Below are 22212 nucleotides of genomic sequence, written 5' to 3'. Positions count from 1 at the left end.
TCATATCGGTGATTAGGGGTGTAAGTCAGGCGGGTTGGGTTGGGTTTATGGTTAACCTAAACCCGACTCTAAAATTTTGGTTTAAGGCCCAAGCCCGACCTGAGCCCAAGGTCAAGCCTTATTTTCCCAACCCGAGCTCGGCCCACCCTGAAATTTGATGCACTCGGATTGGGTTCAAACCTCGGTCAGGCTCGGGCTGGTCAACGAACCCACTCTAAAATTATACATATATATATATATATAGAGAGAGAGAGAGAGAGAGAGAGAGACATACATACATATCTATACTACTAATAAAAGAGAGAATAGCCCCATTTTATGGACTTTTCATTATACATTTTTACCCATTATCTAAGCAACATACAACGACATAAAAAAAGACATAACAGTTTAGAAATTGTCCACTTATGACTATTTAAAAACTGCCCATGAATTGTAAGTAGTTTTATCTTGGAGATACTATCACGTGCAAATACTTGTACATGTTTACTAGTATTCATATATGTATGCAAAATATCTATACAAATATGTATGTATATATATATATATATATATATATATATATATATATATATATATATGTATGTATAATTGTATATAATTGGGTCGGGTTCAGACTACCTAAAGGCTAGGCCCGAGGCTGGCCCAAAAAATAAAAAAGCCAGATTTCTTAGGCCCGAGCCCAGCCCGAGGACAAAAAATCCAAGCCCAACCAGTGTAAAATTCCGAGTTGGGCCTGCCTAAATTGTACACCTATCGGTGACCCCTTGATACACCCCTAAGGTATGTATTTTTGGGGTCTGACCTGGTTCAGGAGATAGATGGGCCTTAAACCACCCTTTAAACCAATTAAAAAAAAAGAAATGTGCCTAATGTATCCATATTTAGAACCTTGAATTTACCCATTTGAAATTGTGTGTGTGTGTGGGGGGGGGGGTTAAGTAATTGTTTTATGAGTTAGGGGTGAAAATGGATTGGGTCATGATTCAATCCTATCATATATTATTGGATTCGGATAGCCCCAACTTGGATCTTCAGACTGGATCAGGTCATATCGGATCAAATAATAGGGTACAATCAGAAATTAGATCGGATTTGGATCACCCCTATCCGATCCGAGAAGATTCGGTTCGACATTATATGTTATTTATTTATTTATATAAATAACACACACACACATATATATATATATATATATATAATGTTATTTATTTATATAAATATATATAATACATATTTATATATATGTGTTATTTATTTATAACTTTAGTATTTATATTATATTTTTGTAAATTTGTTATATTATTTATCTTTTTTATAAAAACATGTATATATATAAATATGTGATGAGAATAGTTGGAATGATACTTGTACTTTTTGCTTTTTTAGTTGTTATATTTTATTTTCCTTTTAATAATTTATTATTTTTTTAAAATAATAAATTATTTATCAAATTGTTATATTTCATCAGATTCGAATTCAGATCCATAATTATCATATTCGAATCCTATCCGTTTGCATCCCTACAACGGGATGTTTAAATAATTTACCCCAAAAATAAAACAAAATTTACACTATCCTAAGTTACACGGTCAACATTGTACCGGTGCAAATGAAATTGCACTGACAAAACAAACAAACGGATCCTTACAGTTTCAGACTTCAGGGTCTACAAATCAAGCGGTCGAGAACGTCATCTCCTCCTCATAGTTTCTAAGTCTGTAAGTTATTATTGAATGCTGCAAACCCATGTGGGCTTGCGGACTCTTCGTAACTCGTACAAGCTGACAAAACGTTGTTGGTTCAGTTCGAGTAGGAAAATCCTTGGCATACATCCAACCGTGCTTGAGACTGGCATCGGCCATTTGCCACGTGGATCAGATAAAGAAAGATAGATGGACGGGAGAGAGAGAGAGAGAGAGAGAGAGAGAGACAGAGAGCATGATGAGATTTTCGTTCATTCTCCAACACGGGGGCCCCTCTCTCTGAGGCAACATCGGAGACGATTCTACCATGAGATGACCAGTAGCGACGTTCTTCAGGCGAGTAAATATATAGTAATTAAATATTAAAATTAAAGAAAAAATCAAGTATTTTTCCTGATTTGTTATTTGTGCTGCTGTAATGGTCGAACAAAATACCTAAATTGGCGTACTTGAGCAGAATTTAGCTCGGTGTTTGAAGAAAACTGCGATTAAAGGATGTCAAATCCAGTCGACCTCATCCTGGGGCAGTCGAAGGATCTCGAGAAGTTGAGGGGAGAACTGGAGGATACCTTGAACGAAATCAATAAGATCCATAAAAAGCTGCAATCCAGTGAGTTTCGCAACTCCAGCAACACGGACTCTAATTTGCCTTACCCTAGAGTTTGAATTTGTGTAAACAGGACACTTTTCAGTATACTCAGTTTTTTGTTGGGATTTTTATATAGTTTTAGTTATTATTTCATTATACAGAAGTGTTTGCTCGTCTTCTGAGTGATTTTTTTGGTGTAACTTTTGTTGTTATAAGACGCTTGTTTACGTAGTAAAGATTAATCACGATGATAACAACAGAACTAATACCGTTGTACAATGGGGTTAATATGCCGATGTCTTGGTTCCTAGGAAATGCCGAGTCAAATTGCTGTTTCTGCTACTGCTTGTCTGCTTCCTTTATCTGCCACCTTGAATTAGTCTTTGCAAGAGTGATCAATTATATTGTTGATATTAAAGAAATTGGTTTAGTTCCATTTGATGTTTCCTAAAAGACGTGGAGACTGTTACCACAGTTTATCATGTAAAAGTAACCAGCCAGGCTGTTATTTGATCCCGTTGGTGTCCACAAGGCAAGCTTCACACAGCTAGGAAGGGAGATCATCCGAGGCCCCTAAATCTATCAATGCCTTAATATGTTCCTTTCTTTTAATATAAGCTGAAAAAAGTTAGATGATGAGGGCAGGGGTAGTTTGGTAAGTAATCTTCTGTCTTATGTCAGTATTTGAGGCCTAAAAAATGTGCATGCCTTGCTTATACTGTAGCCAAGCTGGAAATATAACACATGGGCAGATAATGGATTTAAGTTCAAAGTATACCATTTTTACTTTTACAAAAAAGTTGGGACCTTCTTTTTGCAGGTAGCTTATTCCAAGGATCACCAATGAATTCTTGTTAGAACCCAGAAGTAATTTAGTGTTTGCGCTCTAGAGTCCTTTTTACCATCCTGAATGTGGTTGGGTCTTTATAGGGAGTTTGTCATGTTTTAGAGCTGTTCATTGGCTGCAACAGGAGATGAATTTAGAAGTTTTTGCATTGGTGATATAATTAGAGGAAGAGTTCCATGTTGGTTGCTCATCCACATGAAGTCAGATTACAAATCAAAATTGGAGTTCTATGCCACAAGGAGTAATAAAGCTCATTTTCAGTGCCCTTGTGACTCATGATAACCATGGGTTGTCACATTTAGATTGAAGGGATTCATGGATGGTTATTACCTTATTGGTGTTTCAGGGAAGGAGAATGAGGGATCATGGTTTTTTAATATTACATTAGAGAGGCTAGAGCTTTGGCAGCTAATGTGAACACCTTGTTTAGGTGGGTGCAAATAGTGACACATCCTCCACTAGACAACTTAGCTAGAGGGGTGGAGGGCAAATTTCTATTGGGGGTGCTACTCTACCAGAATAATGTCTATGGTAAATATCTTGATTTTTTTTTTGGATTGGAAATAAATATCTTGAGATTGTCATTGTCTGTATCTTTGATGCAGTTTGTGCTTAGTTTGGCTTTCTGTCAAAGGTTTGGACTTGGCTCCTTATTTTAGGAGTTAGATGGTCATCTACCCTTCAGCTTTTGCAGTAATAACAATAGACTTGCAAATTGTCCATTTCTTTCTCAAGTTATTGTTATATCATATTGTTAGTCCTACAAACAAAATGAATATCTTCCTCATATTCTTTCTTAGTTTCTTATATGGGATCGAGTTTCAGTTGGAAATACAATGTTCTATATATATTTTGAGAGGCAACCATGAAAATTTTATTAATACAATGTTATTTATTGAATAAGAACGTTTTGTTTTTACTTGTTTCCCGTATGTCCAACTGATGAATTTCTTCTGTACCCCTTTGCTACTGCATGCAGCTCCTGAGATTGTTGAGAAGACTGGTGATGGTACATTAGGGAAACTTCGAAGTCTATATCAACAGGCAAAAGAACTTTCAGAAAGTGAAATGAAGTATGCCCATTCTAAGACTTTATCAATGGTAGTTGTGTAATAGGGACAGCATGAGTGATAATAAATTGAATGCACAGTCAGAGCATAGGAATAAATTGGGCTATCATCTTTGAATGTTAGTAAGAAGGGTTCAAGGCACATAAATGTTACTATGTCTTTTTGTATCTAAAGGAAAATGTTTATCTCTTTTGTTTTTGTTGTATGTGCAGTAATTCACTTGAAATGTTGCGGTTGTGCCTATCTGTATTACAAAAGGCATGAGACTTATGTCTAGAGGCTTGCCTCAAGTGAGGCTCAAGGAAGAGGCCTCAAGACTCAACATTAAAAGCTCATGCTTATGATTAAAGGATACCTGCCTCACTCCTCTAGTTGGCCTATTTTTGATTCATATGCCACTCATAAAAAGTGGCAGCCCCATTAAAAGCTCATGCTTATGATTAAAGGATACCTGCCTCACTCCTCTAGTTGGCCTATTTTTGATTCATATGCCACTCATAAAAAGTGGCAGCCCAGTACACGAGGCTCCTGCCAATGTGGGGTCTAGGAAGGGACAGATGTACACAGCCTTACCCCTGTACATACAGAGAGGCTGTTTCCAAGATTTGAACCATGGTCACCCTGGTCCCAATGGAGAAACCCAACCATTGTGCCAAGGCCCACCCTCGCATACATAGTTTAAAGTATCAATACACCTCATATGCATGAACATGTGTATTGGGTGTTTCACTACTTTATAACTTTCTTATTTTAAGGTTTTTTTTTTTTAATTGCATCAGGGTGTCAGTTTTAAGCATGCCTACCCCCTGAAAATAGTCAAAGTCCATAACACCCCTTATTTGGGGTTTTGGGTGGCTCCCGATACGATACAGGGCGTATCATATAGAAATTTGAACCTTGATCGCATATGTCACTCGTATATTACTGAAAAAATAGGATTAACATCACAAATATGAGAGTAAGACAGTCATTGATTTTAGTTTTCCATTTTTTGTCAATCAATTTGAGTAATTATATTTAACTTTTCAAAGACCCTTTTGAGGTTTTACTTCACATTTAAATAAGAGCTTGTTGGATGTTGGATTTTACAATCTACATAGTAGAAATGGTTTATACTATTTGGCTTACCAAATTTGTTTCTGTTTGTAGGAACAAAATTCCATGACATCCTTTACCTTTTAAGTCTTACTCAAGGCAATTTGTGCGTCTTGTCTATGTTTTTTTAAACTATTATGTTATGATTAAATCATATCACATGTGTAAGTTGTCTCAATAGACATCATCTTCGAAGCTTTTGTGATATTCTTTTTTATGTATCTTTTCCTATTTTTGTTTCATTTTTAAAGAAATTAGTACATCTTGCACTTCTGGAGATCATGACTCTATGCCTCAAGTTTTCACCATTTGAAATACTGATGCCTTTAGAAACTTGAGGTGTTTTAACTAGAGAGTATTTTCTACCCTCAAGTTAATGTTATATTTTTCTCCTGCAGCATGTCAAATACGTTGGCTAATCATCTGGAGGGTTTGATACAGTCTGGGGTTTCCCAACAGACACGCAAAGCCAAAGGTTTGTGCATGAATCTGTGGTACTTTAATCTATATAACAAAAGACCCCTTTTCTGAAATCTAGCCATGCCAGACTGTCATATTTACATATCAGGTGCATGTTGATGCTTCTAAATCATGCTAGAAACATATTTTATATAATCTCTGTTAGGCACCTTGAATCAGTGTTTGAAATTGGCACACATGTTGGTTGTCAAATTCATAGTTTTTGTTTTATATGTATATATTTATGTATTTTTATTTCCTTTGTGAAATATTTCTGCTTGAAGTTGTCATATACTTATATATTTTTTTGATCAGTAACTGATAAATATTTAGCAATGAAAATCAGTAAGTTACAAGTTATATGTGAACAAACACCCACTAAGAGAGCTAGCTTACAAATACAAATTTTCTTAGTTCAGATTTACAATCCCCCAAAACAATTCCTTTTTGTTAACTCCTAGTTTAGCTTGATCATCAGCCATGCTGTTTCCAGATCTAGGAATCCATCTGCAGGAGCACCTCATATCAGTAGCTAGAGCTTTTATTTCCCTTAACATGCATCTGAATCTCCAAGATCCAGCTTCATCATTCTTCAGCCACCCTACTAGAATCTTTGTCTCCCTCAATCTCAATATTCCTTGTACTGATGGACTTAGCTAACTTGAGACCCTCAAGCAAAACCAGATTTTCTGCTCTTGTAGAGTCCCCATAACCTGCTGGACCTGAGAATACAGTCAACATGTTCCCATTTGAGTTTCTGAGAACTCCGACTCCTGAAAGTCCTGGATTGCCCAGGCTGCAACCATCAAAGTTCAGTTTGATCTGCATTATCTTGGGGTGGAAAGTGGAAACCAATGTATAGGATGCACTACTAGTAAATGAAGAGGATGCTACCTGTTGCCAGTTCCTTTAGAAACCATCAGCTTGAAGTGCTTGAATTCTTACATTGTTTTGATCCACTGCATAACCTTCATCTTGATATTTTCAATGATAACTTCTGCCCCAGAGATTTTATCTTTAAAGATCCTGCTGTTTCTCTCCTCCCAAATGCACTACAAAGTGGCATCCCTGACACATCTCCATAATCTTCTTCCTCTCTTCTTTGGTGGAGCTAAAAAACTTGGATTGAATAAGCAAGCCAAATCCGAAGGAGGGAACCATCTACATCCTAACAAAGAGAAGAAAAAACTCTAAATACCTGAAGCAAACCTGCAGGAGATTGGCGAGTGGAGAGCAGGTTCTCAATTTTCTAGACAAAGAGAGCACACATGAGGTGATAGGCAACACTGAGGTCTTCTTTTGCACAGTCACAAATATTAATTTTACCATGGCAAACCTCCCAGGTGAAGGCTTGAATCCTGAGAGGGACAAGGCCCACCGTAGAGCCTTAATAGATGAGCCTAAGGATGTGGAGGAACATAAAGCTTTATGAGGCACAGGAGTACAAACTATGAGAAGCCAGTGATAGGCAACACTGAGGTCTTCTTTTGCACAGTCACAAATATTAATTTTACCATGGCAAACCTCCCAGGTGAAGGCTTGAATCCTGAGAGGGACAGGGCCCACCGTAGAGCCTTAATAGATGAGCCTAAGGATGTGGAGGAACATAAAGCTTTATGAGGCACAGGAGTACAAACTATGAGAAGCCAAGTGTGTCGTATGCTTTTTAATTTCAATCTGAACTTTTTTTTTTTTTTTTCAATTGAAATTTTATAATGTTGGACTGAGCTTTCAAAGTTTAATATGTTGTGATTTACCTACTAATATGAAGGTTCTAATGCCTACAAATGTTGGTAGTGCACTAGTGTTTAATCATAATGAAAAAACTTAGTGTCCATTTTTACTGTTTTTTTTTTTTTTTCGGTTGGCAATTAAGGACCATTACCCAATGTTGGACCTGGCTATCCAGGGTCTTGGGAGGGGTGGACTGGATAAGGACCTAAGAATGGATACAGACATAAGCTTTGACATTTTTTGCACAAAGTGGTCACTTTCTGATTTGAACCAGTATTCTCACACTTGTCAGTCCAAGATTTTATCAAGGCACCAAGCAATGATCCCTTTTTGGGATTTGTAACTGATTGGTGGAAACCTGATTGCTATGGGAATGAGAAAAATTAAGGTGCAAGCAAAAAAAAAAAAAAAAAAGGAATAGGACGAAAGCCCATAGGATTGTCTACACCCCAACACAACTTGTTCCTGCTAACCTCACTTGTGGTGAAGAAGGCAGCTGGATTATTTACTAATCTCCTAATCCAGTGGAACAAGATGTTACCCTTATTAGTGATCTAGCCTCTGTAATATTATTTTTTTATCAGCAAAAGGAGAATTTATTCAAATAAGAGAAATAAATACAGGATTACAGCAGCTAGAAGCAAAACAGTGCACCAGAAATAGTTACAATAAAGCCCAAAAAAACTGTTGCCTTTGAACTCCCCATTTAGCTAGAGAATCAGCCATTCCATTTGCAGTTTACCCATGGATTCCATGGGCTCCTAGGAGACCAGGCAGGTCCTTCAAGCTCTCTCCTTGGCAGTTTGACATAACTAATATGACCTTCATGTATGACATTTTTGTTAGAGCCACATCTTTTCTTTTTTCTATGTGGACCCCATCTTGTTTGTTTGAGGCATCTTTACTTTACAAAGTATTGGGCATGGCCAATATGCTGGTGAGTGTATAAAGCAGTCCCACAGAAATGTATGAATATATCAATCTGATGATCATAATGAAGTTTTCAGGATTTCTGCTGAGATGTCAGGAAACTAATTAGAAGTGAAAGTTAAATCAGGAAAAGCCAAAAAGTATTGTGTCCTGGTTTGTAATCCAACATGATCTGATGCTACTCTGATTTCTTCCTATTTCCCAAATCCCAAATCCCAAACCTATGGCATAATTTAACACCACAATTAATAGCTTGACATTTAACATGTTTAAATCAAGATTAGATTGGGCTAGGATTTTCTCAGAGATAATTAGGTAGGGATGATGACTGGATTTGAACTTGTACTATTTTATTTCCAATAAAATGTGCTAGCAAGCTGCACCATATTCCTTTCAATTGGTCTAATAATTGATTGCATGACATAATATGAAGGGAGAATATCTTTTTTAGGTTCTAGGTTCATTGGAAATTTTACTACTTGTGGATCATAAAACTCAGGTTTACTGTTTGTTATGATTTTACTTTTGAGATTTACATAGGTAGTTCCTTGCAGAAGGCAACGATCAGAAAAAGAAGCGGATGAAATCTGATCTGGATCCAAGAATTTCTCCTGCTTCTTCTGTGCGAACGCAACTTGAGCTTGCTAATCTAAAGGGGGAACAGGTGTGTTATGTCATTATATTGCTATTGGTTTTTTTCTGGAATCATTGACCAAATCGATGAAATTTCCAATTGGTCCTCTCTTTTTTGCGTCTTCTAACATGTTTCACTTAAAAATTGTTGAGGTGTTCATGTTGGTTGCTCGAATACGATTTTATTCCATTTATTATTATTTTTTGTTCTTTATTTTTCTTTGTGAATGCTATCTTGCTTTTGGATGTTATTAATCTTGAACCAAAATCTTGTTCTATACCTTTTCAGGTTGCAGCTAGGGTCACACCTGATGATGCTGAGAAAGACGAATGGTTTGTTGTAAAAGTAATTCATTTTGATAGAGAAACCAAAGAGTAAGTTCCATTGCTTATGGTTTGATGATTATGTCACAAAACCTTCCTTCCATGGTATGGAGTGTTTGGAATTTTGGATACATTATGCACCATTTCGGTTTATTGAACTTTGATGTGCCCAAAAGTATGTCTCACCCGGGGTGTCAACCTGGGAAGCTGGCCAGGTGATGGGTTTGGTGGTTCAACCAGATAGTTAGCTTGTTGAATCCGTCAAAACTCTAAAAATCTAGGATCCAGTTGCTCAGGTCGCCAGCTTGCTGGTTCAACTGCCCAGGTTCATGGCAGTTTCAAAAAACTAGGTCCCACGACTCTCACCACTAATGCCTGCCTTACTACTGTTTCAGTATAACCAACATCTCTTTTCTGAATTGGCAGTTTCAGTATAAGCAAAAGCTTCATTTAAAGTTTAAATCATATCATTATTGTCAATTTTCAATCTGTAGATTGTGTATCTTTAGGCAATATTCAATGACATTCCCTTGCATCACTTGTGACTAATGAATTCTGGACCTCTTGAACTCCTGAATTCCTAACAACCTAGTACAAATATTCACAACATGGATATGGGATGTACCAAAAACCCTCACCTGCTTTTTGATTTTGGGTTGGACTAATTGGATGTGCAACCTGCATGCCCCCTTATTGACACACAATGGACAAAACTATTAAGTGATATTGCACTCTATGCACTTGAGTAGATTAATGTGTTTCTTATTCTTTTGGTTACAGGTCTATCATTTCATCCTTTTGTGACCAATATTGTCCTCATTGGATATGAACCATAAAATGCATCCGGTCATTAGATATAGCACCTAGATACAAAGACCCACCTGAACACACCTAAAGTCCCAAATCTGCACAACATCAGAAATGCCACTTATTTCCTTTGCTTTCAATTTATTTTGATTGTTGGGATTTGAAGGCATTTCCTTGGTGTTGTCCACTGCTTGACTTTCCCAGAATAAGCTTTGTGCTATATTGACAAACTTTTAAGCTCTAATAAAGTGTCTTAAAGTACAGTATATTTCAGTGTTTTAAAAGCAAGAAAGGTGCAAGAAAAGCACAAGGGCCTTTTAGCGCTTGAGGCACAGGGTGAGGTGCATGCCTAGATGAAGCATGGCACACATTTTTGAAAAAAATCAAAGAAAAAATAAATTTAATCCATAAAATATGAAAACCCAATTTAAAAAAATATTAAATATTTTAAATGCTTATTAGCGCAAATCAAAATATATAATCATAACATATAAAACGAATTCAAAATGAAAGTGAAAGAAAAAAAGTGGACTGTACCATAGTGCTCTGAGCATGGTTTAAAATGTTCCTAGATTTCCTAATATTTCCTTTTCCATGGGTAGTGACCTGAAATTTTACTGGAATTGACATATTCCCCAGTGAACACTACCAACACTATGTGGAGTAGTTTCCATGACATATTTCCATCTCCATGGGCAGCAACACAAAATTTTATTGGAATTGACATATTCTCTAGTGAACACTACCAGCACTATACGGAGTATAAGAGATAGTATTATAACATAACTTGGTGACGATATTTTAGATATGTTGAGTAGCAATGTTATTACCCACCTAACTTACATGATTACTGCTTTGAGCCAGCTCGATATTCATTTCAAAGATGAAGTTAAATATTGGTTTTGTTTGTGCAATAGATTATTTGATTGATCCATTATAACTGTTTACATTTTCTATAAGTTTAAATTTTGCTTTAACTCATTCTATTATGTAGTTTTGAATCTTAAGGTTTATAGGACAACTTCAAAAATGTACTCTTATGTCTGTAACCTTAGTTTTTTTTAGCTTTGTTTAATGATTTGGAACAAGATAATAATTTAAAAAGGTGTGCTCATGCTTCTTTTATCATTTAATAAAATATAATTCTATATTTTTGCATATCTTACAATGTTTCCACCATGTCCATAATTTTTACAATATTTCCATATGACATTTCTGACATGTTTCCTATATTTGGATGACTGAAATTTCCACTGACATTGGCATTTTAAACCTTGGCTCTAAGCATTCAACAATTCAAGCACATGAAACTCTTAATGTTGTTGCCCATCCCTTAGTTGTATTACATTAAATAGCTAGTGTGATGATAGATGTCTTGCACTCATATCTGCAATAACTAGGGCTTCAGGTATTCAAAAGGCCTTTGCTTTTGTCAATGTTAATAGACCATTAGTGGTGCACAAACACTAATAAAAGGTTATGTAGAAGCTAATAGACCATTATAAAGGTATAAAAAACATAAGAATGAACATAAAAGCAACAAAAAGTGTAAACTTATAAAAGGCACATGCTTGGTCACCTTACACCTTAACCTAAGAACATGCCTCTGAAAGGGGTGTTGCCTGGGTTCAATTGAGGTTCATCTTTTAAAACACTGACCTCCCTGGCATGTGTACATGGCTTTCATGGTTCATGTTCTTTATGCTATTTGAGTGATTTTAATGTAGCTGTGTTTTTTTTTTTTTTTTTTTAAATTTGTTTTTGGTCTCTCTGATCTATGTCATGTAGCATTCATTAAATAAGTTGCAGCTTTAGTCTTAAGATAGTTTTGTTAAAGAATATTCACTTTGTTTATCGTCATTCATAACTAGTCATAGGACAAAATAGTTTGGAAGATGCTATTGCTCGTTAAGAAATGATTACCATCTCTATGCAGATTTGAAGTACTTGATGAGGAACCTGGTGATGATGAAGAGGGTGGTGGCCAAAGGTAGACTTTGTGTATATTGAGTTGGTTTGGATGGTTTCTTTTGCTTTCTTGTCCTTTCCATTCTTTTACTTTTTTCTTATCGGATTTTATTAAGGAGGAAATGTGAAGGAGGGGTACAACAATACCCGCATACAATAAATCAGAAAATGATAAATCTAAGATGTAAACCACAACCCCCTTAACCTTAAGTAATAGAGATGATGTTCCCCAAGTCATTACAGAAATCAGAAAAGAGTAGGCCCTCAAATTCCTTCAAAATTGAATGACATGAGAAGAGAGTTATTCAATCTTGCCTATCAACATCCTCACACTGCTTCCCTTAAAAAAAATTGTTATTTCTCTCTTAGCAGATTCAACCAATAACAAAATGAGTTAATTCGATAGGATGCTACCTTTCTTACTAAAGCCTCTAGTTTTCCCGGAGTCAATTAATCTCTCAAGATCAGCATGAATGATCCATTTCTGCCCAAAGAAATGACTTTTGCATGGTATTTTTGAGTCGTGTATCATGCACACATGTGGCTCATTTTATTTAGTACACGAGAACATTTATAGCTTGGTAACATGCAGCCATTTTTTTTTCCAGATTGCAGAACTTACACCTTCAACATGGGTCTGCTGCTGAATCTTTGGTAGCAAAATATGCTGCTGTGTCTTTGGTTGGCCCAGGAAGCATCTGTTGTGCATTTTGGTCATTACACATCTACCCTCTCTAAATTACATGTAATTGACTAAAATACTTTGGAGATGCCACCTTGACTAATCATAGTGTTTCAGCAACGTGCTATGCTGCTGAAGCTTCAATAGAAAATCTGTATTTTTTACCTATCTACCCTCCTTTCCCCCTCTTTTAATTAGTTGTCCGTCGAAAAGGAACTGTTGGATTAAACTCTTATTGATATGGTACTGGCAACTTTTGAAGGAGTTTTGTTTCCAGGACTTGCCAAATCTTGTATGTTCTTTTAGGGAGTATTGTTTTACTTCTTTTATGTCTTATCAGAAGTAGGTTTTGTTGCTGTAAATTAAAGAATTCAAAGGTTTCTGGGAATTATTAAAGTTAATTTTGTTTTGCCAGTTTTAAGTGTCTTTTTGGGTCTTATCGCAGAAGCTGATACATCAGGGAACAGAAATGGGTCACCATGGGCTAAAGGAGCATAGAGTTAAAACTCAAGGGTCACAGCCCCATCTCATGGTTCTTGAGGCATTCTTTTCCATGTGAACAAGTCTGTAAAGTTGTTGCTTTTGGTAGAATTAAAGTTAATTCTACTAGCTCCTGAACAATCCTGGGATCTTGCATTTCAATTTGAATAAATTTTGGCAATCCTTCTCAAATGAGAATCATGTAGGTCACCTCAAATAACGGGATGCCTTTGTCATGTTGTCATGTATGAAACCACAACAAAATTAATGTTTGGAGAGATTTATTTTGTGGTTTCAAATTCAAGTATTTCCATTTTTAGAAGGTGAACTCCTAATTAGTTTTTGAGTTGTGTTGAGTCTGGAAGGCTATTTCCTTTCAAGTTTAGTTTGCCATAGATTAAGTCTAAGCAGGAGTTATTAAGGGACACTGTCTTGACACATACATCATTTACTCTCTAATTTTTGTTGTCTTATCTTTGATGTACTGCTATTATTATTGTTCCTGAACTGCTGAACCTTTGTCTTAACTCTCAAGGGCCAGTGCATTCCCAGAAGCTATGTTAAAGCACTAAGCAGTTACCAGAGGAATCTGATTTATCCTCTAATTTTTGATATAACTGCATGCTTTTTTTTTATTTTTATTTTTATTTCTGACATAGCTGCATGATTCTTCTTGTGTTTCTTTCTTGAGTGGATTTAGTTGTCTCATCTACATTCGATATGATTCAACTGTAAGCTTGGTTGGTATATTGTGATACCAGGCAGTAGATTGTTGGTGCCAGTCACCTAGTTCTGAAGGTGTTCTAGGCTATGTTACTCTGCCATCAGTTTTGTGGTTTCCTTATTTCTGCACAAATCTCTAAGATGTTAAACTCTTATGTATCATTTAGTTTGTAATAGATTTTTCTTCAATCTTTTCTTTTTCTTCTATGAGAATATCATATATTAGGATCTTTAAAGCCTGCTACAGGAACTTTGGTCCCTGCCAACACATCAAAGGACGAAGTTGAACTTTGATGGAAGCTCTATAGGTAATCCGGGCCCATTGGGTATAGGGGGAGTACTTAGAGATGGAGAATGCAGAATTATTGCTATGTTTTCGGGACCAATAGGAGAGCGAGATTCATTGAGAGCCAAGGTGATGGCTTTGCTTCAAGGTGTAAGATATACCGAACAGTTGGGGTTGCCTCAAATTGAGATCGAAGGGGACTCTAAGTTGCTAATTGGTTGGATGCAGTTGGGTTGCTTGGGAGCCTGGAAACATAGACAGTTGATAAGAGAAATACTCAACATAACAAGGGAGATTGGTGTGTGTTTCAAGTGGTTAAGAAGGTCAGCTAATGGGTTAGCAGATACTTTAGCAAAACAAGGGACTGTTAGGGAGAACATGTTTTGAGCAGTGTTGTAATTACTTGGGTAAACACCCTAGTCTTGGGGTTGACAGTTGTACTTTGAATGATTTTTAATGAAGTTACCGTTTCCAATAAAAAAAGAATATCATATATTAGGATTTATTTTGTACTGTTATTTGCTTCATTAAGCAATTAATGAACTCTAATAGTCTCATACCTTATAACCTAAGTACCTAAACAAAAACCTCTTATCTCAACTCAGCTCAGCTGAAGTCCTTGGGCCTATGTTGTTTTTATGCCTTAAAAGAGGAAAGTCTACAAGTTGGTTAAACTTGTAGCTGCTACCAAGGCATCATCATACTCCAAATATTTGGGATATTTTGTGGGGCCTGCCTGCTAATTATTTTTATCCATTGGGGGGATTACCCAGTATGGACATTTTTTTAATAGTAAAAAGGAATATATATTAAAAGAAAAGAAAGAAGAATGACACAAACTATGGCGATGAGCCATCACCAAAATATCCAAAATTGGATAGTACGCTACACCCTCTTCCTTAAAACACATACGCTATCCACCATGCGCAAAAACATAAAGCAAAGAATACAACTAAGAAAAAAGCTTCCTACACCTTCCGTATCAACTATTAGACCCCTAGATGATTACAAGATCCAATCCCCCCAAAAACCCCCAAAACAATATAAGACTCCTTTTATTATTTCAGTAACCAAACCATCTTTATATCTTTTTTTTTTTGTTTTTTTTGAACGGGAACAACAAAGCAGAGTTCGCTGATTAAAAGAGAAACAAGTACAACAAACGGCTGTGAGTTTACGAATCTGTTAGAAGAAATGAGAAGAGCCCCTTCTATCGCACCATAAATCATACTTTTTTACAATTGAGCCCTAAAACAGTTGTTGTCTAGTAACCCCTTGTTTAGCTAACTCATCAGCCAAACTGTTGGCTGAGCTTTGTTCCCATTGTATTTCCAACTGCATGTTTCTAGAATGCCAATGAAAGCATCTTATTTCATTTCTGTAGTTTCAGTTTGCTGCAGCACTCTTTGATAACCGGCTTATGATCACTTTTTAATATCGTTAGCCTTTGCCTTTTGAATCTTAACCTTTACATCTTCCATTCAAACCATACCACCCATAAGCCTCCTTACACCAATCCCCTTTTAGCTCGTGTATTATTAGGAGACCACCTTGTTTAAAAGGTGATAATTCACCCATTTAGGCAACAAAATAGCCTAAACATCTGCCTTGTAATTAACTATTAACTGAAGCCTAGCCATGAGTTAATTTAGTCTGTGGCAGAAGTTTTTTTTTTGGGAGCCATAATAAAAATATTTATTGAAAATTATTAGAAAGACATTTTAATTTAAATTTGAAGTTTAGGATTTTCTGGGCATTCTACCTAGCTTACTTAACCTTCCATCTACATCATTTTCTCCTTTTCTTTTATATATTATTCAAATGCAATTCAAAAATAATATCAATTCAATCAACCATTTCAGCAATCTTATAGAGATTTATACAGGATATGATTATTAGGAATCAGTAAACAAAAATTAAGCAATTTACAACTCATAGCACATAACAATGATAATGCTATCAACAGATAACAATAAATAGAATCTATTAGGGAAAAATATCCAAGTTGATACTAGAAAGTTAAGCCCAATAAATAACATATTAGATGAATAAGATCAATAAATTTAAACCATTTACAAATTCACATGTTCAAAATGAATCCGGATCACATAAATAATGTGTTGTATTAAATAGAGATAGCCATCCATCTTGTTGCCTGGTTAGAAATGACACCGACAAATATATAAAGGACATAAGACAGAATGAACTGAAATAAGAGATCAATCTTAGCATTAAATCTTTGAGTGAAAATATAAGATATATGGCTGAATCAATTGATAAGAGATGGAGCCTCAATAGTGGATCTTAGTTTCCTGGGATTACCTGGGGAAAAATGATCAGACCAGATCAGCCTGTGGATGCTTACAGGGACAAGAGACTTTTTATTGAGTTGAATGCAAGCTGAATTGTGGTTAGAAACTCTCCATGGATTTGATCAGTTTATGAATCTGGTGGCCAACAACATAGTAGAGGTAATTTGAAGTAAGAAAAGTGTCATTACCTATGGTAGTCTGTGGCCATCAATGGACAAAGTAAGGTATGATGGACAGTCTTGAGTTGTTAAACAGAACATGGTAATTGTAGCTTAGTGCAATATATCATATGGAAACATTTTCCTATTGCATGGAACTAGTGGCATGTGAGGTTAGGTAGCATATTCTGTAATCATGGATCAAATGAAGGTTTAACAACTTGGATGTGGTAGCGTTTTTGATTGGCATATATAGTCTTAAGCACAAGTTTTATATAGTGATGAATTTGTACTGGAATTCTGGAAATGGGAAGTTACCTTCTGGAAAAAACTAAAGGAAAACTTGTAAATGGGCTAGTTTGGAGAAAAAAACGGTTTTTTTTTTTTTTTTGACTATGCAGAAATGAAAGAAAGAACAATTTGAGTGGTTTTTAATTGAGAAGTAATTTTTTTTAGGGAAAAATTAGCAAAATAGGATGGTATACGGTTTAGGAGGTATTTTCTGAATTTTTTTTGGAATCTAGGAATTAGAACTTAGAAGCTTAGATACTTGGAGAGTGAGAATGCTGGGTCATAGGTCTTCTAATTATAGTTTTATTTTTTTGTGTGTAATCCTAATTCATAAAACATATGGGTGCTCAATTAATGATAGGTTATTTTCTTATTTTGGTAACTAACAAGTACTAGTTATTAGAAAGAACGTGCGGATCTCAAATGAATATTAAGTAGTAGTAATAGGGTTGTTTAGGTAATAAAGAAACGGAGAATAGAAGGCAGCAATTTGTAGGTCACTAATAAATGGTAAGCTATTGCTTTTATTGGCAATTAACTAATTAGTAAATAGTATTTTTAGTAATAAGTATACAAGGTTCTTTCCTTTAAAGGGTTAACATTAAAAGTAGCCTTCCAAATTTTGAGAGGTAGGGGTGGTGGAGCTAAGTTTCTGAAGGCTTTTTTGGTAGCCATGTTATAGAAAAATCAGGGAACAATGGGGCTTAAAGGAAAAGGAAGAAAAAGATGGGAAAAAAAAATCCATAGGTCTGTGACCTCAGAACTCTGGTTTATTATAAAAAAACAAAGGTCTGTGACTGTCACCAACTCTCTGTGTTCATGTGCATGGATTTTTGTTTTGTATTCCTCTATTAGTTTTTAAATGTTTTGTTTAGAAAAGACAATTACCTAGTGTTTGCTCCCAGCTATCTGCGGTCTTTGTAGGGGTAAACCGGATATGAACCTAACCTTTTTTTTTTGTGCACAAGTGGCTACTCTCAGACTTAAACCTTCTACGTTCTCATGCTTGTCAGCCTGATATTTTATCAATTTTTTTTTAAATGTTTTCTTTGCTTAAAATGATTCATAATTGTTAATTTTCTAGAAATTTGATGTTAGTAAGACAATAGGAAATGATTCATAATTGTTAGTAAGACAATAGGAAATCAGAAGCATGTTCCATGTGGAACATGTGCCTATTTTATGGGATCTGGTTTGTCATAAGTTTAACAGGTGCCAAGGTGCTTGGCCATTGGCTAGGCTTACTTTTTCTGCCTTTATGACTATGTCTAAGCATGTGTACTCATAGCATCTATAGTCTGATCAATTTCTAGCCTTAGCATTCCTCTACATTGACAACCAAGTTACCCATAAGATTCACTCTTAATTTCTTAGTTTTACTATTACCAATTAAATACCTTTTGTTCTAAGCATGTCCATGCTGTTAATTGGCTCCTACTGGAAACTAAGCGAGGGCATTGACTTAAGATGTGGCCACTGCATTCAGAAAATTAAATGATACAAAAAGATCTATAAAAGGATGATTTTAAGCTGAGTCTTGAAATGATTTGGAGTCTTACTGCCACATCAAAGAGGAATCAAACCTCTAAGAACCCATATCTCCATAAGACTTGTGTAGAATATTTTAATTCTTCCCTTTTTCATTCTCAAAACAGCATCATGTTGGTTGTTTATAACGAAAATGGATCTCTTTTGAGACCTACCTTATCTCTGCTTAAAATGGGGAAAAGACAAGAAACTTCTATACAAATAATTAAGACAACTTTTTTTTGATTGGAAACAGTAACTTCATTAATGAGCTTTTAAAGTACAGAAGTGCAGAAGTCAACCCCTAGTAGATGAAGTTGAACCAAAAAGCAGCATACATTACAGCACTGCCAAGTACAAACTCTCCCTTACAGTCCCTTGTTTTTCTAAGGTATCAGCTAAGCCATTAGCTGATCTTCTTACCCACTTAAAACAAGCACCCACCTCCCTTGTTATACTAAAAATTTCCCTTGTTAACTTCCTATGTTGCCATATTCCCAGACAACCTGATTGCATCCACGCAATTACCAACTTAGAATCCCCCTCCATTTCAATCTGCTGTAGCCCCAACTATTTGGCCAATCTTACTCCTTGCTGCAGGGCCATGATGTCCGCTCTCAAAGAATCACCAACTCCTATTGGTCCAGAATATAGAGCCATTATTTTGCCTTAAGACAACTTTTGAAACTAACTCTTTGAGATAACTTGAAGAAACAAAATTTACAAATCAAGCAGGAATTAATCTTGTAAATCTTTAGCAAGCCGAGAGAAAATTGTGAAAATTGCTAATTTGGTCCAGGTTTAACCATTGTGGCTAAGAGTCTGTGGATGCCCGATGCTAGGATGCTTTTGGACAGTTTGAAGGTTGACTATGAAATTGTGGCTTGGGTTCCTTTCAGTACTGGTATTATGTTGCTGATTTTGGATGATTTATTACACCCTATACCCTAATAGAACTAGTTATGGTTTTTCTGTTGAGACCATTTTGGGGTTGTTTAATTTTGTAATTGTGGATGGATCTGACCCATCACCATCCATTCTTAATAATGGAAATGGAAGAGTCTTAAGAGGATGGCCTTAAGGTGATTGGAATTTGGATCAGAAATATGTAGGCAGAAGACCCTTGAGTTGTATCCAGGTGATGATAGGAAGGGCACATATTTAAGATTGAAAATCATATCTGTTTGTTGAATAGATTCTTTCAAAATTTCCTAAAAAGAGCTGTACCCTATTATTAAATATTGAGAAGTTGAGCTGTATGTTAGTGTTTTAAAGTTGATCTTTATATTTTGTATAAAAAAGTTGATCTTTTTGTTGGAAAGGATGTGCATTAATATTTCTATGTGCTAATACTGACTGAAATGATCAAAATTAATATTTCAGATGATTTGTTTTTACAAAGTCAACTGCAGAGTTTCGGTGGTCAAACTTGTGAAAGTAGAAGCATTTCAGACTTTTAGCCGACACCCATAGCAGACAATATCTATTTCACTATTAGTGCATCGGTTCTTTGGATTTAAGTGCTCATAATTTAACAATGGATATGGCACTAAACAGAATGGAATGGCGAAGCAGAATTCATGTAGTTGACCCCATAAAGTTAGGCAATGCTTAGATGATGATGATGATGACATAGGTTCTTTGGATTTGCTTATTAGGTGTTTCAGTTCATATAGATGATGACAATGATGGTTGTCCTTTTGCTATTTGCAGAAAGTATAAGCTGCCTGTGTCACGTATTATTCCTTTCCCCAAGCGAAATGATCCTTCCAGTGCACCAGAATTTCCAACTGGGAAGCATGTTTTAGCAGTCTATCCTGGAACTACTGCATTATATAAAGCAACTGTAGTGAATACACATCGTAGAGTAAGAATATGATTTTATCTTTTTTAATACCATGCTTGAATGTTGTGCTTATATATTTAAAATGACCAATAAAATTGGTTATTACTCGTTTTTTATGGTATCCTTCAATTATTTGACTGACTGTTTGCATTTTCCATGTGATTTGTGCTCTCATCTGTTATGTAACTTTTCAGAGGAAGGCTGACGAGTAAGCTATTTCTCACCTTATATTGAACATTTTTGCTTCTGTTTCTGGTTTCTAACATTCTGAAAACATCCGACTTCTTTAATCTTTTGTATGGATTGGACTGTTACCTCATGTAGCATGTACCTTTTGTGCTGTCTAAGTAAACAGCACTAATGGCCTTCTAAAAAAAGTAAACAGAACTAATTTAATCAGTATTGAGTGTGTCGGAACCTGCTGATTACCTATTAGCAGGATCCATTGCTGGATCCCCCAATAGGGGTGTACTTTGAGCATGTAAATACAGTGCACTGTATTTATGCGGCAATCTGTACTTAAACGTTCCAAGTTTTGTTCCTCTTGGGGATCCAGCCTGTTAATTGGAACCAGCAGACCCGGGGTGGTATCAAGCAGACTCTAATTGTGTTACTACTACTAACATTTGAAAGAGCAGCCTAATATGAAAATAGGCCAATGCACTCCCTCTTTCACTTCTCACTGAAGGTCCAAATTTGGAATTTCATTTTCCAATTGTTCTTAGTTTTTAGGAAACTAATTCTCATCTGCACTAATAGCATAGCTTATATCCATGATTCACCCTAGATATCAAAGTGACTCCAAACGTATTCCTCTTCTCTGGCAGTTATTTACTAGAGTTTGATGATGATGAAGAAGATGGATCCTTACCCCAGAGGACGGTACCCTTCTATAAGGTGGTCCCACTGCCTGAGGGACATCGCCAGTGATATTGGTGTATTGTATGTTGTTTATTCCTTTTGTTTATTCTCTTGATTTTTAGTGTAATGAATCTTAATCTTTTTATGCCATATATATAATGTGTATTTCAAGCACGGTGCTTTAACTCTTACGGTTCTTTGTATTAATATGAGCAGTTTTCTCTATTCGCTCTCCTCTGTCATGGGAAAATATCTTCATTGCAGGATCGATAAAGATAGTTTCAATTGATATAGGAATTAAAATGCATGAATTGCAATAGTTAAAGTTGTCTTGTTGTCGCATTTTCTGGGATTATTAAATCAAGCAGTAGAAACTCCATGTGATGAATAACCCTGGAAAGTCGGAACCTGTGGATTTAAGGCATTCACTTTTATCTGCAGATGGTCGCACCATGATCACCCCCTTCCCTCTCCTGCTTTCATCTACTTAATGCAAATGCATATTCATACGCGACAAAAGATGCAGGGCTTGTTAATTGGTTGAGTACTTTTGTTTTAGTTGGTAGGGTTTCCGTCTGATCTCTCGCACAAATGGGCAGACTACTATTTCTTCATAGTCATTTGTTGGGTCTATCATCCGATCGATTGGTTAATCTTGATCCTCTGAAATTATGCAAGACCCTAAGTGCAGCACTGTGTTACTCATACTTTATTTGTACTTCTGTAATTATATCATAACCACTCTTCACGTTTCATATAGACAAATAAATACATCACTATAGTTAATTATTCTGTAATGGGTACATTGAAGTTATAACTATACCCTTATTACGAATGTGCACAGTAACACCATTGCGTATTTTTAAGTATGGAAATATCTGCTA

General features: G+C 35.8%; 1 protein-coding gene across 3 annotated transcripts; it reads left to right on the top strand.

The window, feature by feature from the left end:
- Nucleotides 1–1906: 1906 nt before the first annotated feature.
- Nucleotides 1907–22122, top strand: LOC148853742 (SAGA-associated factor 29 homolog A-like). 3 transcript variants are annotated; one of them, XM_088986155.1, is made up of 11 exons: nt 1907–2042; nt 2164–2316; nt 4122–4215; nt 5706–5782; nt 8985–9094; nt 9353–9438; nt 12131–12184; nt 20335–20488; nt 20662–20675; nt 21295–21409; nt 21770–22122. In XM_088986155.1, exons 2-10 carry the CDS (start codon nt 2202–2204, stop codon nt 21395–21397), a joined length of 807 nt encoding a protein of 268 aa, XP_088842281.1. In that variant the 5' UTR covers nt 1907–2042; nt 2164–2201; the 3' UTR covers nt 21398–21409; nt 21770–22122. The 3 variants fall into 3 exon arrangements, with proteins under 3 accessions (XP_088842281.1, XP_088842280.1, XP_088842282.1); XM_088986154.1 differs by lacking the exon at nt 21770–22122 and having other exon boundaries at nt 21295–21553; XM_088986156.1 differs by lacking the exons at nt 20662–20675; nt 21295–21409; nt 21770–22122 and adding an exon at nt 12771–12907 and having other exon boundaries at nt 20335–20579.
- Nucleotides 22123–22212: the final 90 nt, after the last annotated feature.

Source organism: Nelumbo lutea, chromosome 4 (genome assembly GCF_056320005.1).
Source record: "Nelumbo lutea isolate HS-2025 chromosome 4, American lotus-T2T, whole genome shotgun sequence".
NCBI lineage: Eukaryota > Viridiplantae > Streptophyta > Magnoliopsida > Proteales > Nelumbonaceae > Nelumbo > Nelumbo lutea.
The sequence above is the reverse complement of the archived record's forward strand: the minus strand, read 5'-3'. Positions and strand labels throughout refer to the sequence as shown.